The 14,795-nt window shown below is 52.8% G+C and overlaps 1 protein-coding gene across 1 annotated transcript in view; it reads left to right on the top strand.

The window, feature by feature from the left end:
* Window positions 1–14,795, top strand: part of LOC103778308 (axin-1) — a gene marked incomplete at its 5' end in the record, with an annotated part of 29,099 nt that overhangs the window by 10,152 nt on the left and 4,152 nt on the right. Inside the window, 4 exons of the mRNA XM_008945889.1 lie at window positions 4,010–4,147; window positions 8,926–9,479; window positions 11,655–11,831; window positions 12,873–13,118. Coding sequence (XP_008944137.1) covers window positions 4,010–4,147; window positions 8,926–9,479; window positions 11,655–11,831; window positions 12,873–13,118 — 1,115 coding nt within the window. The remainder of the gene's footprint in view (window positions 1–4,009; window positions 4,148–8,925; window positions 9,480–11,654; window positions 11,832–12,872; window positions 13,119–14,795) is intronic.

The following is a 14,795-nucleotide window of genomic DNA, read 5'->3' as shown; positions in this document are numbered from 1 at the left end:
GCCACAGTGTTCCTGGTATGGAAACTCCCCTTGTCCTTTAAAAACATTTACCATGGTGGAATGCATTCATCTGGGAAATGTGGAGGTGTTCAGTTCTTGGCTTTCTCTTGGCTTCTCTAGCCTGCCATCATCCTTTCGATTCCAAGACTGACTGGTGAGCTGACATCCCCCACACGGGCATCAGGAGGCATCAAACCTCCTGTAGAAGAGGGGGATTTACCAGCATGATTCTTTGGCCCAGTCAGATCTGTCAGAAGTGGTTCAGCCCAAGCCCTGGATCCTTGGGGCTGGTTAGAGACCTTTACCCAACGATGACATTGGAAAATTTCCTCTCTCACCTCAGAACAGCTGAGGTTTATTCTTCCCATAGTGAACTGCAGTGAGACTCTTGCCTTTCAGCCTTTTCACATCTAGATGATGGTAAAACTGCACGTTTAGGATGCTGGTGTGTTCTGATGTGCAGTTTGATCCTCAAACTTCAGTTTCTCAGGGAAGGTGAAATCCGTCAAAACCCAAGACCTTCATCTGCCTCATGGAGCAAAATCTGTGTGAGTCCCACTCCCATCAGCTGCAAGAAAAGACAGAGAAAAAGGTGGTAGCAGGTGCTAAGTGGAACTTCTGGAGAGCTTGTGTTACTCAAATGTTCTTAGCAGGCTGCTTCTTCCTAAAGTTACCAGAGCTTCAGACATTTCACATGTCAAGGACAGTATTCTGGTGATAGATAGCCCAAGAAAACCTTCCTCACAGCTTTCACTAGGACAGATTGCTCCATCCAGACCAGTTCAAGCAATTGCTTTCTTGCCAACCCATCTGGTATTCAGCCTTCCTTCTGTTCTCCTCTGCAGCCTCCCCACCCCGTCATGGTTTGGTCTGGACAGACCCATCTGACCTAGTGGCATTAAGTAAAAGTACATAGATAATTAAATAAAACATTAGACAAAACAGCTATAGATAAAACAGTCCTTTAATATGAAACACTTCCTTTCTGAACTGTTGTCTCAGAATGTCCAGAGATCCCATTCTGGTCCAGACTGGAGGGCTGGATCCTCTGAAATCACCCAGCTCTTGGAGAGTGCTGCACCCTTTACTTGGAACAAAAGCATTTGGAGCCCTTCTGATTTCAGAACAATAAACGGCTTATTTCCAACTCCCTTGGCAGAGCTCTATGCCCACAGGAGGCTGGGGGCAGGTTCCAAATCCTGAAACCCTGAAGGATCCTCTTCTGGGCACGGGCTCAGCCTGGCTGGTTTTTGATGGAGCATGTCCCCTTTCCAAAGTCAGGCCTGTCATTTGATGAAAGTTTCAAACACTTTGTTGTCTTAAGCCTTTTGAACCAGGTCAGTGCAGTCCATGTTTGCTCTCCAGGGAGGCAGAGAGAGCCCTCAGCAGTTATCTGTAGTGTTTCAGCACAGGGAATTTGCATTCATTATTCTGCAATACAGTTTGTTTTGGGGAAGTGTGTGTAGCTCATCCTTTGAGCTAGGACTGAAGTCAGACCCCTGGTGATGATCAGAGCAGCATCCTGCTTCCCAGCTTTCTGGGAGTCACCACTACAGGTACCCACCAGGACAACGTAGGGCACGTGCAGCTGATATCTGTGGGGTGAAGTGAGGGCTTTCCCAGTTGTGTTGAACTTGGATGGTCAAGGAGACCCTTGCAGAGATGGCTCCACAGAGGGGACTGCATCTTGCACCCTCGAAAACAGGCTGCTGAGGACTTCTGCAAGCTGTTGTGTGAGTGGAGAGCTCCAAAGACCGGGCAGGAGGTTTTGCAGATGCAGCAGTTTATCACAGAGAGAGGAAAATGAATTCATCTGAAAGATTCTTGGGTTCAATTCTTTTCATTTTTGTTGAGCTTCAGTCACCTCTAGGCTTTGAGAGACTGTGGGTAAACACAGTGCTGGAGTATTAGTTGTCAAAGACCCAGATTGTCTTATCTGAGTTCCCTGGATACAGCAGTGACCCTGAATGTCTTCAGATCCTCATCAGAGAGGGAGCTGTTGTCCTGGAGCATCGCTGGGGAACCACAGGACACACACAGGCAGGTTAACAAACTTCAGCCTTTGCTCTGGGGGCTCGGGAGAGCCTTCACTTTGGGGTGCAGCATCAAAGGCTGTGAAAACAAAGAGAAATTCTTCCCCAGTTCTGCTTTCCTACGGTGGCTGCAGCGAGGAGACCTGACGGGGTCACTGCAGAGCTGCCTCTCTGTGGGCTCATCGAGCTCCTCACAGAGCAGGGCTTGGTGCTGCCCTCCTGCAGACAGCCTCTCTGAGGTGGCAGGAGGGAGTGAGCACATCCCTGGCTGGCTGCCACTTGTCAGGTGAGAGAGAGAGAGATTTCCCTCCTTGGGAATCGCTGGCGCTGCCTCGCGAGCTGGGTGCTGGGCAGTGGGAAATGGGGAAACATCATTTGGATCCTAGAACGTCCCCAGGGAGTAACAGAGCAGGGCCCAGCTCTGCCACATCTTGCCCCATGATGGAGCACCTCTGGGGCCCACTTCTGGACAACACAAAGTCCAGGCACTGGGGTGAAGTGTGGCACTTGGGCCCTTGTGCCAGCGTTTCAAGACTAAACATCATTTTTGTGGTGGAAATCTTCCCCTGTGGTGTTTCTCTTCAGTACAGGGGATTGATTTTCAGGGCTGGAGGTCCTGCTGACAGCAAAGGCTTTGTCAGCCCAGGGTGGGAGCATTATGCCCCCTCCTGTGGCTGCATCCCTGCATGAAGGAGATGGTTGGTTGGGGCTGTTCCCAGCTCGGATGGGCCAGTCCAGCCTGGGACAGCTTTGGGCAGAACTGTGGGTCCCTCTGCTTGTCATGGGAAGCAGGTGCTAGAGCAGGCAGTCTCCACATTGATCTTTGGACTGGTCTGGGTTAAATTTGGCTGGTCTCTCATCCTCCTTTAAAGATTTCAAGCCTGGTGTCTGCTTCTGGTGCTGCATTTGTTCTGCTATGAATTATCTCATGTGCTCACGGTTAATTTTATCTCTGGTCCTATAGAGTGTGTATTTCTCTTATGTTGGTATTGAAAAGTTTGAATGAAGGTCTTTATACTTCTGGATTTTCCATACATTTTTCCTCCAAATTAAATTTTTATCTCTGCTGTGTAATTTTTTTTTTCTACTATTTTAACAAAATAAAGCAGAAGAGATAAAAACGAGGGGGGAAAATACAGCAGCTGATAGCTTCATACTTCCCTAGGTGAACTGCTTATCCCAGAGCTCAGGCATTTAGGGACAAAGTAAATCAGCACAAAGAACAGATAATGCCCTTCAACTTCCATAAATATTTATTTCTTCACCCAGAGCAAGCAGAAAAATGGTCTCTCTGCACTTGTAAGGGTGCTGTAGTGATAAAGGAAGCAGGGGATCGTTGCAGGGCTCTGAAGAGCTGAGGTGCAATCGTACAGGATCCTCTAGTAAGAGAGGATGCTTTGTGGGAATCGTGGCCTTCTCTGGGTGGGCTGGGTTGTAGCAGAAGGTGGGAGGAAGTGAGATCATCCTGGAGGTGACAGGATTTCCAGTCCTTTCTGTGGCTTTGGGCTAGACCTGCAGAGATGGATCAGTGTATGATCCCCTTGGGTGAGCTGAATGAGTGTGTAAGAGCCTTCCATGCTATCAAAGCAAAAACATCACTGCTCTAAGGATGATTTTTGAGAGGTTTGTCCATACATCCTTTTCCCACCCTTGGAGACCAGGATGACCCTGCTGACCCTGTGTACTCTGGAGAAAGGCAAGCACTGCCATCCCAAAGTGGAGCTTATTGAATTGTGACTCCAGAAAACCTTGCCCTTAACGTGGGTGATGTGCAGAGCTGGTGCCAGCCACGGAGCTGGTGGTGGTGGCTCAGTTTCCAGCCTCCTGGTCCTCAGCTGCACCTCTGCATCTCCCAGCCTGTCCTCCCCCAGCTCCCCACGGGGACAACTGGCATGTCCAGTTACCGAAGGCTCCAGAACAAACCTGTGGGGTTTTTAATGCACCCTCTGCTAACCCCTGGGGTGTTTTCCCTCCAGCGTACATACCGAATGCCAAAGGATATCCACGTTGAACCAGAGAAGTTTGCTGCAGAGCTGATCAATCGTTTGGAGGAAGTCCAGAAGGAACGTGAGGCAGAGGAGAAGCTGGAGGAGCGCCTCAAACGCGTGCGAGCGGTGAGTCCCCTCCCTGCCCCCTCTGCCACCCTGGGGGTCTCTCTGGGCACTGAACAACACAGGGAGCTTTCAGCTGCTCTTGGTGCAACTGGGTGACCACTTCCCTGCTCCACCAACCATGGTCACCACTTGCACGGGGGCTGCTGGAGGCTCCTGTTGCCTCAGGAGCTTCCATGGTGCTGTCCTCCCATCCATGCAGGGTTCTGGGAGCTCCAGCCCTCCCAACCTGCTCTGAGATACCAGTATGGCACAGCAGTGCCCACTTCTGCCACCCGTGAGGGGCTGTGCACGCTCTCCATCATCTCCTTTGGCACCCTCACTCTCTTGGCTCTGTGAGCAGTCCCTTCCGTGCGAGGCTGGGGACTCTGTCAGGAGTTCACCTTCCCCTGTGGGGCTTTGGGTGATCCCCATTTCCCTCACAAATGGTAACCAGATGGCAGGTGTGTTATGCTTGGAGGTGTTTGTGTCTGCTTTCAGGCCATTTCTACCACAACCAGAAGGGTTCTGCCCACCAGTGCCTCACACACCCCTAGAAAATTTGGAACTGATCAGGTGTAGCATCCAAAAATCCTCTCCTGGGGAGAGATACACTCTGACTCCACATGGGTGGCTTGGGAAGCCAAGCCCATGGCCCTGCCTGCTGTGAGCCCTGCTACCATTGGGATCCTTCAGGCTTGGTAGATGAACCAAGTGCAGCATGTAAGGCCTTTAGCTCCACAAAAAAACTCCAAAAGGGAGAGGATGAGGTCTTGGTTATCTAGAATTACCTGTGTGCAACCCCCTCTTTGGCAGTATTCACACCATATCTTTTCTTCTGAGACACTGCAGCTCCTGGGTGCATGTACATCTTGGGCTGGGGACACGGGAGAGTTTTCAGAGGACACCACAGTGTTACTGAACGTCACCAGTGTCACTGTAACTACAGCCCTGAGTGGAGAAATTGTAGGTCTCTGCAGTTAAGAGCTGCTGGAGCCCTGAGGTGAAGCTTCTGTGCTTAGTAACCCGCAGCTCTCCTTCAAGCAGAGGTGCTAGTGCTTGTCTTGGCCAGCTCTGGGCTCTCGGGGGCAGCTGAGCCTCTGGGGCTGCCAGGCAGAGCCTCCAGCCCCGTTGCATTGTTAAGTGTTCATCCCCTAGCTCTTTAAAGAGCAAAGAGCTGTAGGTTGTGTTTGCTTTCAGTCGGATTTGCATTTCAAAGGCAGAGAAGTGAGGAGGGCAGCGGGATCTGTAAGGTTCCCTCCAGCTGCCACCCTTGTCCAGCCATCCCTCTGCACCTCCCTGCATCCAGCACCCAGGGAGGAAAGGCCAGCAAGGTGCTGTTGTGGGGGTAGATGCCTGTGCTTCCCAAACTGCTCTGTTTTCCTGTCTGGTACCTATTGCTTTGTTGACAGAGCCAATGTAACCAGCAGCACTTTCTGCTAACACAGTCCTAGAGCACTCCTCCTCCTCCTCTTCCTCCTCCCATGGTCTGTTGCAGCCCCCCCCAGACTACATTATCCCAGCCCTCTGCCTCCTTGAAGGAGTGCCAGCAGCAATACCATAAAATCAGCAAATACCTGTGTGCCAGAGAATAAATTTAAGTCTGTTTAAACACATTTTTGTGTGACTTAATCTATTTTTAAGCCCAGGACTCCCACTAATGCTATATATTAAACCACTTTGCTGTCTCCAGAATGTATTTCATTGACTGGCTGGCATCTGGCATTAGCCATTCAGGAAAAACTCCGAGTAAGCAATTGTAGCTTTTTTAGGTCAGCACTTAAGGTGCAGGAGCTGCTGCAATCAGCCAGAGGAGAGCTTGAATCCTGATAGATCACAGGGTTTCTTTTTTCTGTGACCTCAACACCAGAACTCCAGGGTAGCCCCTTCCTGGGTCCTCACAGCTCACTGAACAGCAGCAGAGGGGAAACCAGGAGCGTTAGTCACACTGGGCAGTTACCAGCTTAGCAGAGAAGCTGGAAATATTTTGCAAAAGCTAAGAAAAAAGAATTTTCCTCCCCCGTGCTGAGCTGCCTGCAGGTTCCTTTTCAAAGCCACATCAGGCAGTAACATGGAGAAGAGGCATCTGATTGAAAGCCAAATGCTGATCACCATGTCTTTGTCTGGACTGAACAGTTTGCAAGTCAGACCAGAGAAGCAAAGCCAGTGCAGAGGTTCTCTCTGTTTGAATATAACCCATTGCCTAGCTGGAGATGGAAATCATTTGCATGGTGATCTAAGAAGCCTTAGTTGTGCTGTTTCACCCTGCCAGCCAGTAGCAGCCTGGGAGAAGGCAGAGTTGAAGGTTTGCAGCAAGGTACCTCTTACCAGTAGCTCATCAGTGCAGCTCTCAGCCTCCTGATCCAAAGGGAAGGGCACCCCCGACCTTGCTGGAGAGCAGAAATAGCTCAGCAGCCAGTGGCCAAGTTGAAGCCTGCATCTCTCTGCCTGCTGCTGCCTTCTGGAGCAGATGGAAGAGGCTTCAGAGGATATTATGTCAACAAAGCACCATCTAGTGGTTATGGCACCCGGGGCTTCCCAGCCTGCCAGGCTTTGCCCGGGGTGCAGGGTGGGCAGCAGGCAGGGTGCAGGGCTGGGTGGGGAGGTGGGTGAGGTGGGCAGGAGCACCCTGCAGTGCCCCAGCAGCGAGCCTTGGCTCTGCCCTCTCCAGAGTCCTTCCTTCACCATGGGGTAAGCACAGTGAAAACTGGCAGAATTGGTGGCTGCAGCCTTGACTAGAGGAGAGAGAGCAGCTGGGGGTAGCACCCCAGCTCCTGCTGCTGCTTCTCACCATTGAGGCTTTCCTACCCTGTGCAAGGCTGAGACCAGTGCTGGGGGGTGGGAAGCCAGCTGCCCCAGGTCCCTGCCTGCACAGCACCCACCCCAGCACCACACACTCCTGTCCAGGGACCTGCTTGAGGTCCAGATCTCCTGCTCAGTGGCACAAAAGAGCCACTAAGGCAAACAGAGATCAAGCCAATGCATCCCTCTCCTTTCTTCAGCCCACCCAGATCTTGGTCTCGAAGCAAAGCAAAGTACCAGGTCCCAGCTATTGGCAAAATGGGTATTCCAGGCAGCCAGAGGATTCCCCAAATCCCAGGCACTCATTGGGCTGGACCACCCTGGGCTGTGGGACATGCTGCTGTTCCTCAGGGATCTACACCAGGGTCAGATCTTGCCCTGCCTGTTAGTTGGCATTTAAACCTAGGAGTTTTCCAGAAAATAGGTACCAGCCCTAGAAGCCTCCCAAGTGCTGAGTGCATCGTTAGGTTTTCATAAACTGCTAATAAATTCTTACCCCAGTGGCAGGGATTTAGTCAGCACATGCTTCATCTTTCCTTGTCCCTGAGCGAGGTGCCCAGGGAGGGTGGTTGGCAGGCTGCAGCGTTGTGGCTGCAGATGAAAGGTGCCTCTGAAGTTCTTCAAAGAGACTGGTTAGAAAGTGATGTGTCCCCTCCAGACGTGGGCATCGTGTCACACCCCTGGGCTTGCAGCACCCACGCCTTGGGCACTGTCAAAGCCTGGCATTGTCCCCTGTTCAGGCTGGAACCCCCAGGTGGGACGCTGGGAGGAAGGCTGTTATTTGCTTTCTTGCTCTGTGGTTGGCAGCTGAGACTTTGAAGCTGGTGAGCAAGTGATGGATGATGACATCTGACAGGCAAAGCTGATGGGAGTCAGTGTTTTCTAGCAGATGCATTTATCTGGCAGGGCAGAGATACCCCACAACTGATTTCTTTACTCTGCCAGAGGAGGAAAACAGAGTGGGATTAAAGGACTCACTGGAATCCTGCTTATGTAATTAAAAAAAATAGGAATCCTGACTTCCAATAAAGAAACTTCATAAATATCTGAGTTTATGTTGGAGCGTAAAGTAATTTGTCAGCATCAAAACTGTGGCTGTCAGCATGGAGGAGTTTTATTCTTCCTGGCAAGGATTTAAGAGCCTCTAACAGCGTGTCCTAGACCGTTGTGAGCTACAAGAGCAAGCAGTTAGTTCCAGCCCCTTTCTTTATCTGTGGGAAGTGTTTCACTCCAGCCTTAGCATGCCTGGGAGAAACCAGCGTTTGATTTTCAAACCTCTTCATGCTGCTGTCGACCTTCAGTTGCTCCCTCCCGTTACAAGCCTGCTGTTTGCTTTGCCTTGTGAACTAGTCATTTGAGTGAGAAACCTCCCCTGGTCTTGCCTGATTCCAGAACTGTCTGGTTTTGCCACATATCCTCTAGCTTTGGGCTTTATCTGATGAGCTTTGAAGTGGTGTCTTACCCAAGCTCGTAGGAAGTCGTAGATACAGTGTGGTAAGTTGTGTTTCCACTGCTGGTTGTTACAGAACCACCTTTGGGGGACTTGGGGAGCTTTTCAGTAAGGTTCTGCCTGCTCACACGTCCAGTTGTCACACTTACCAGAAAAAGCTGCATCTGTAAATGCTGGCTGTGGTGTGTGGGCTGCGTGCCTCGGTCGCCTCGGTCTCTTTGGGAGCCCCTTGCTAGTGGTGCCTCAAAAGGCAGGTAAGGAGAGCTGAGCAGCTCTGCTTGGTGGCAGCAAGGTGACAGCCACCAGCTGGGAATGCACAACATCGGGCTGAGCGTTAGGAAATCTTCCACAGGAGGGTGGCACAGGCTGGGACAGGTCTCCAGAGGGGCAACAGATGGAGATCTTGAAGGTTTTCAAGATCTGGCTGGACAAAGCCAGACCTGACTCCTTCAGGGGTTGGCAGCAGCCCTGCTGTGAGCGGGAGCTGGGTCCAGGAACCCCTTCCCACCATCCAGCAGCCACTCTCTGATCATCCTCTTGTTTGGTGCAGGAAGAAGAAGGCGAGGATGCAGATATCTCTTCTGGTCCCTCGGTCCTTAGCCACAAGATGCCTTCTGCCCAAGCCTTCCACCACTTTGCTCCCCGTTACTCTGAGATGGGCTGTGCTGGGATGCAGCTGAGAGATGCCCACGAAGAGAACCCAGAAAGCATCCTGGATGAGCACGTGCAGCGTGTGATGAAAACACCAGGCTGCCAATCTCCAGGACCCGGCCGCCACTCTCCTAAGCCACGGTCCCCAGAAAGTGGCCACTTAGGAAAGCTGTCAGGGACACTGGGGACAATCCCTCCAGGGCACGGCAAGCACGCGACAAAATCAGGAATGAAACTGGATGCAGCTAATTTATACCACCATAAACACATCTACCACCACATCCACCACCACAGCGTGATGAAACCAAAAGAGCAGATCGAGGCCGAGGCCACGCAGCGGGTGCAGAACAGCTTTGCTTGGAATGTAGATTCACACAACTATGCAACAAAGTCACGGAACTACACCGAAAACCTGGGCATGGCCCCTGTCCCCATGGACTCTTTAGGCTACAGGTGAGTCCAGGCAACACCCAAGGGGAGTCCCAGAGCCATGGCTTCTCTAGGAGGCTCTTTGGTGAGTGGGCTGGTGAAACAGGGTGGCTGAACCACGTTTCCTCATGAAAGCCTGTGCTGGGATGTGGTTTATGGACCTCCTGCTGCTCTTCCTTTTGGAGGTGCCCCCAATAACCCTTTTAGAGACCTTTGCACTTCTGTGATCTAGAAGGACACTCTCTAACCAGAATGCTTAATGCTCTTGGTTATAAAGTAGGTTTTTTCTGCTCCTTAAAACAGTGGAGGCGTTTAGAAATGACAGATGCTGGTCTGCTTCCCCATGCAGCAGGAGTTGCTAAGTCTAGGGCTGTGTCTTGAGATCAGGGTAACAGAAACCAGTCCCCTAAGGTGTTTATGAGAGGACAGAAACCCCTCCTTACTGCCAGGCCTCACCCAAGGGCTCCTTTCCCTCCCAACAAAGTGCTGCCTTGACGTCCTGTCCCAGGGGGGTGTTCTCCAGAGTCAGGGACCCTCTGCCCAGAAGAGATATTTTGCTGCTATGCAGGCTTTTGTCCATCCTTCCTTGGCCACTTGGGTTCCTCCATGCTGAGGGGAGGGGACAAAGCTCTTTCTCCATTGCTAATCCTGTTACTGGGTGCCTGCGAGGGTGAGGGAGAGCTCAGGGCCACGCAGGGTGAGGCTGGTGGTGGAGCAGCCCCAGAGGAGAGCTGTGCTCCCCAGGGTGCTGGGTTTGGGCTGTTGCTTGGCAGCACACCGGGGGCATGTTCAGCAAAGGCAGGTGGCTGGGTCTGCACCAGCTTCCCAGGGTGAGAGGGAGGCAGGGACAGAGGCAGCCCAAGGAAAGTGCTCTCCAGGGAGGGGGAAGCACTTAGGTCTGCCCTGTTTCTGGGAGCAAAGGCTTGTTGCCTCAGCAGAGTGTAAATGTGGCTGTGCTGTGTCAACCCAAATCCCCATCTAGACACAGGACTGCTCTCCAGCAGTGACTACAGCACATATTTTAAGGGATTAGAAACATGTATTCAGAGCTGTCCTTCCTCTGACACAAAATCTCAGGTTCTGACAGTCCCCAGGTCAGGAGCTTCACAAGACAGGAGATTGCATCTGAACAGTCCTGTCTGGCATGCAGCAGCCTCTTGCAGTGACTTGCCTGGCTCCCTGCTGACCCCAGCCCCCCACAGCCGTGCCTGTGGCATGATCACAACCTCCAGAAGAAGGCACTGTTTTGATTTGCACAGAGCCTGCTACTGAAACATTTCCTTCCACAGCATCTAGTCCTCACGTGAGGAGAAGCAGAGAAGAGGTTGCAGTTTGCCTTCAGCCCAGGCTGAAGAGAAGTTGCCTTTGCACATCTGCAGCAACCCCACTGCAGCTTTTTCCCCAGGAAATCAGCCAAGCTGTCTGAGGACCTGTTACTCCTGTGGTGTTAAGGCTGTTCTCACTGTGTTAGTGAGAAGCAGAAGCAGAAGCAGGGAGGTCCTCTGGAGCAAAGTGTCCATGTGGGCACAGAGTGCTGGGATTTCTGTAGGAGCCTTGGCTGCAGCCATGAACACAGTGCCAGCTACTGCCTGGTGCCCCTCTGGCTGTGGTGGTTGAGGTGGCTGGGCTTCCCAGTGCACCAGAGCCTGAAGCAGGCAGTCCCCTTACCAGGATGTGCTCTTCCACCGTGATGGGAAGCCCCAGCTCAGGGCTGAACCCCAGCTCAGGGTGAGAAACAAATGCTGGGCACAACCCATCAGCAGTCTGGGGAATCAGTGAGTCTGGGGGTGATCAGAAGGACTCAGGTTTCCAGCAGTGGTGTGACCTGGCGAGGCAGCTGATGGATTGACTCTGAGCAGAGTCAGGGGGTTAACACGAGCTTCTGTGTGGCAGAAGGTCTGCTGGGCTTTTTGCCACGTTGCCATGCTCATTTGGCCTGAGGAGGAGCTGCCTTTGCCCACAGGTGGCTGGGTGGAGGAGCCTGCTGTGCCTGGCTCTGGCCAGCCTTGCTCTCAGCTGCAGCGTGGTGGGTTTGAGCCCTGGTAGAGCCAGGGGGGCTGTGGCTACCCCTGCACCACAGGCAGCACCAGGTCCTGGCAGGGCTGAGCGTGTCTGGAGGTAGCTGAGTCCATCCTCTGCCACGGGCTGCAGTGGTTTGGCTCAGGCAAAGCACTGATGTCTCAAGCTTTGTTCTTGCAGTGGGAAAGCAAGTCTGCTCTCAAAAAGAAACATCAAGAAGACCGATTCAGGGAAAAGTGATGGTGCCAACTATGAGATGCCAGGATCTCCTGAAGACGTGGAGAGAAACCAGAAGATCCTCCAGTGGATCATCGAAGGAGAGAAGGAGATCAGCAGGCATAAGAAAACAAACCATGGGTAAGGGCTGTCCCCTGCTCTAGGCTGTCCAGGGGTCTGCCTTGTTCCTGGAGACCCTGGGAAGGCAAAACCCCACCAGGCACAAGGGCTGAGACCCTTTGGAGTGAGGATTACTCGGGGGCTGTAAGGGCTGGGATTTTTTGGAGGCTGAGTTGTGGCCCTGGGGGGAGGCTGCAGCCCCAGGAGAACCTCCCAAGGTGCCACTGTGGTGCTGAGGTGGATGAAGCCACACACAGGAGGTGACAGTTTTAAGCATTTGCTGCATGTCCATGCCTGCTACTCCTGCTGGGTGCTGGTGGAAGTGCAGGACCTGCTGCACTAGAGCCACTGGTCCTGAGTGAGCAGTTAGCACAGCTCAGGGTTACCCAGCATGTTGGGCTTGCTGGGAGCATCCTCTGGGATGGCCCTCTGCCTGGAGTGGAGCCAAGGACGTGGCTGTCTCAGGCATCTCTCTGGAGTCAAGCAGCTCTCCTGCAGGCACAGATCCTCGGTCACAGGGTGGCAAAACCCAGCTGGGTGTTGGTGACAGGGATCTGGGGACTCCTCCCCTCCGACAGCACTGCACTGAGGGCTGAGCAGAGGAGCTGCTGGTGGAGGCCAGGGCGGGTTGTGCTGCAGGCAGCTGGATGCTCTGTGTGCCCAGCAGGGCTGTGGGCAGTGCCAGGCTGCCAGCTCTCCCTGGATGTGCTCCTGGAGAGGTGCCCAGCCTGGCACATCGGCAGCACGTGGGAGGGCATCTCCTGAGAGTGTCCCAAAGGCTGGAGCTGCCTTTTGCTGGTTGTATTTTTGTTTTGTGCACTTGATGAGAGCCCTTAAACAGATCTGGGGGCTCTGTGTCAGGCTTGTGTTGCTCACCCTGATGTCTCAGGACGTGCTGTCCTGAAATCCTCTCTAGAGGCGGGTGGTGCTCCCCTCTCCCTCAGAAGCTTCCCAGCAGTGCCCATGGTCCAGCTGCAGAAGCAGCAGGTCCATCTAGGAGTGACTGTGTGCCTTTGCAAAGCAGCTAGCTGGTGCATGTAAAACCTCTGTGTTTGTGTGTAGCTCTTCAGGTGCAAAGAAGCAGCTGGGCCATGACATGAGCCGACCCCTCTCCATCGAGCGGCCCGTGGCAGTGCACCCCTGGGTCAGTGCCCAGCTCCGAAACGTCGTCCAGCCTTCTCACCCCTTCATCCAGGATCCCACCATGCCACCCAACCCAGCCCCCAACCCTCTCACCCAGCTGGAAGAAGCTCGCAGGAGGTTGGAAGAGGAGGAGAAGAGGGCTGGAAAACTGCCCCCCAAACAAAGGTAGGGAGAGAGGGTCTGGTGGGGGAGACTGCTCTGAGGGTGGTGTCCGTGGGTTCTGCTCTGTCTCTAGCTCCCAGCACCAGCCTGGGGCAGGCACGTGCAGAGAGGTCAGAGAAACTGCCTCAGTCTCTCCGAGGGGGTGGTGAGAATGCCAAAACCCATCTTGAGGGCCCGGGCTTATGGTGTGTGGATGTAGAGGCTGGAAATGCTCCTGGCAGGGTGAGGAAGGGACTGCTGAGAGCTCGAGGAGGAGCTGGGCAGGGGAACCATGTCTGGAAGGGGCACAGCACAGGAGAGCTCTCCCCCAGTGCTCACTGACTCTCCACTCCTTCACACTCACATGCTGATTTCAGAGATTGGTGCAGGAGCAGAATTCAGCAGGGTGCAGGAGAATTAAGTGCAGAAGAAGAACACATATTTGCTCTTTATCTACATCTCCCAAAGGCTTCTGGCAGAGGCACCTGGAGGAGACCACTGCCCCATTGTCCTACAGCAGCAGCTTTTCATGACTCAGCTCAGTGCCTGTTGCAGAGCTAATTCTTCTCCTGCCTTATCTTTCAGGAAATATTATTTGCAGGGCACGTGGACCTCTCGGATGAAAAGCATTTTGGAAGTGCTGGATAATTACTGTTAACAGCTAAAAGCACTTTGTCCATTAAAAACCTTTCACAACTTTAGAGCTGTCTTCTGAAAACTCAAAACTTCACAGTCTGACCCTCAGAAAAACAAATGTCATTTGAAAAAGAAACTCTTTTAATTGCCAAGCTCCAATTATTTTTGCTATCAGTGACCACATAGCAGACTTCTGCCTATTTATGTCAGAGCATTGATTGAAAGCTGGGTAATTAGAGGGCTCTCCCAAGTCAGGTTAAGCCAAGTTTATTTGATCTGCCTTTCAGCTGCTGTAATTGGGTAGTTTATTAGTAGAGTCATTTATAGTTGTTCTGAATTCAGGCACCTTCTCCAGAAATGTCCAGATGCAGATACACACTTTGGAAGCACTGGCCTGGGCTATGTGCATGTGTAACTAATATTCTAACAGTAATTTGGTGTGTATTGCATTGTATCAATGATGATCAATAGCTAAAAGGTCAAGAGGCTGGGGCCAGACTCTTGTCAGTGGTGCCCAGGGACAGGACAAGGGGCAATGGGCACCAACTGGAACCCAGGAGGTTCCACCTGAGCAGGAGGAGAAACTTCTTTGGGGTGAGGGTGCAGAGCCTGGAGCAGCTGCCCAGAGAGGCTGTGGAGTCTCCTGCTCTGGAGAGATCCCAAACCCTCCTGGCTGTGACCCTGGGCACCCTGCTGTGGGTGAGCTGCTGGAGCAGGGGGGTTGGAGGAGATGATCTCCAGAGGTCCCTTCCAACCCCACCCTGCTGGGATTCTGGGGTTGGAAGGGCAGGTTTTTTGGAACCCCATGGCATTGTGCTGAGTGTTGTGGAGACCAGGGGGAGCACAGGCTGAGTGCTCCCAGTGCTGGGCTGCTCTGCTTGGGCTGCTTCTCCCTGAGGTCTGACTGTTCTCCCAGTGATGCAGGGACTCCTTGGACCTGCCCCATGCATGGAAGGCCATGGAACCACGTTTGCTGGCAGGGAGCTGCTCACTAAAAGCAAATGCACCCAGGCAGGAATGAATGCAGCGGTCCCCAGGGAGCCAAAGTCTGGAGGTTGAAATCTC

This window comes from Merops nubicus, unplaced genomic scaffold (genome assembly GCF_000691845.1).
Source record: "Merops nubicus isolate BGI_N331 unplaced genomic scaffold, ASM69184v1 scaffold3028, whole genome shotgun sequence".
In the NCBI taxonomy this organism is placed as follows: Eukaryota; Metazoa; Chordata; class Aves; order Coraciiformes; family Meropidae; genus Merops; species Merops nubicus.
This window is presented reverse-complemented; position numbering and strand designations above follow the sequence as displayed.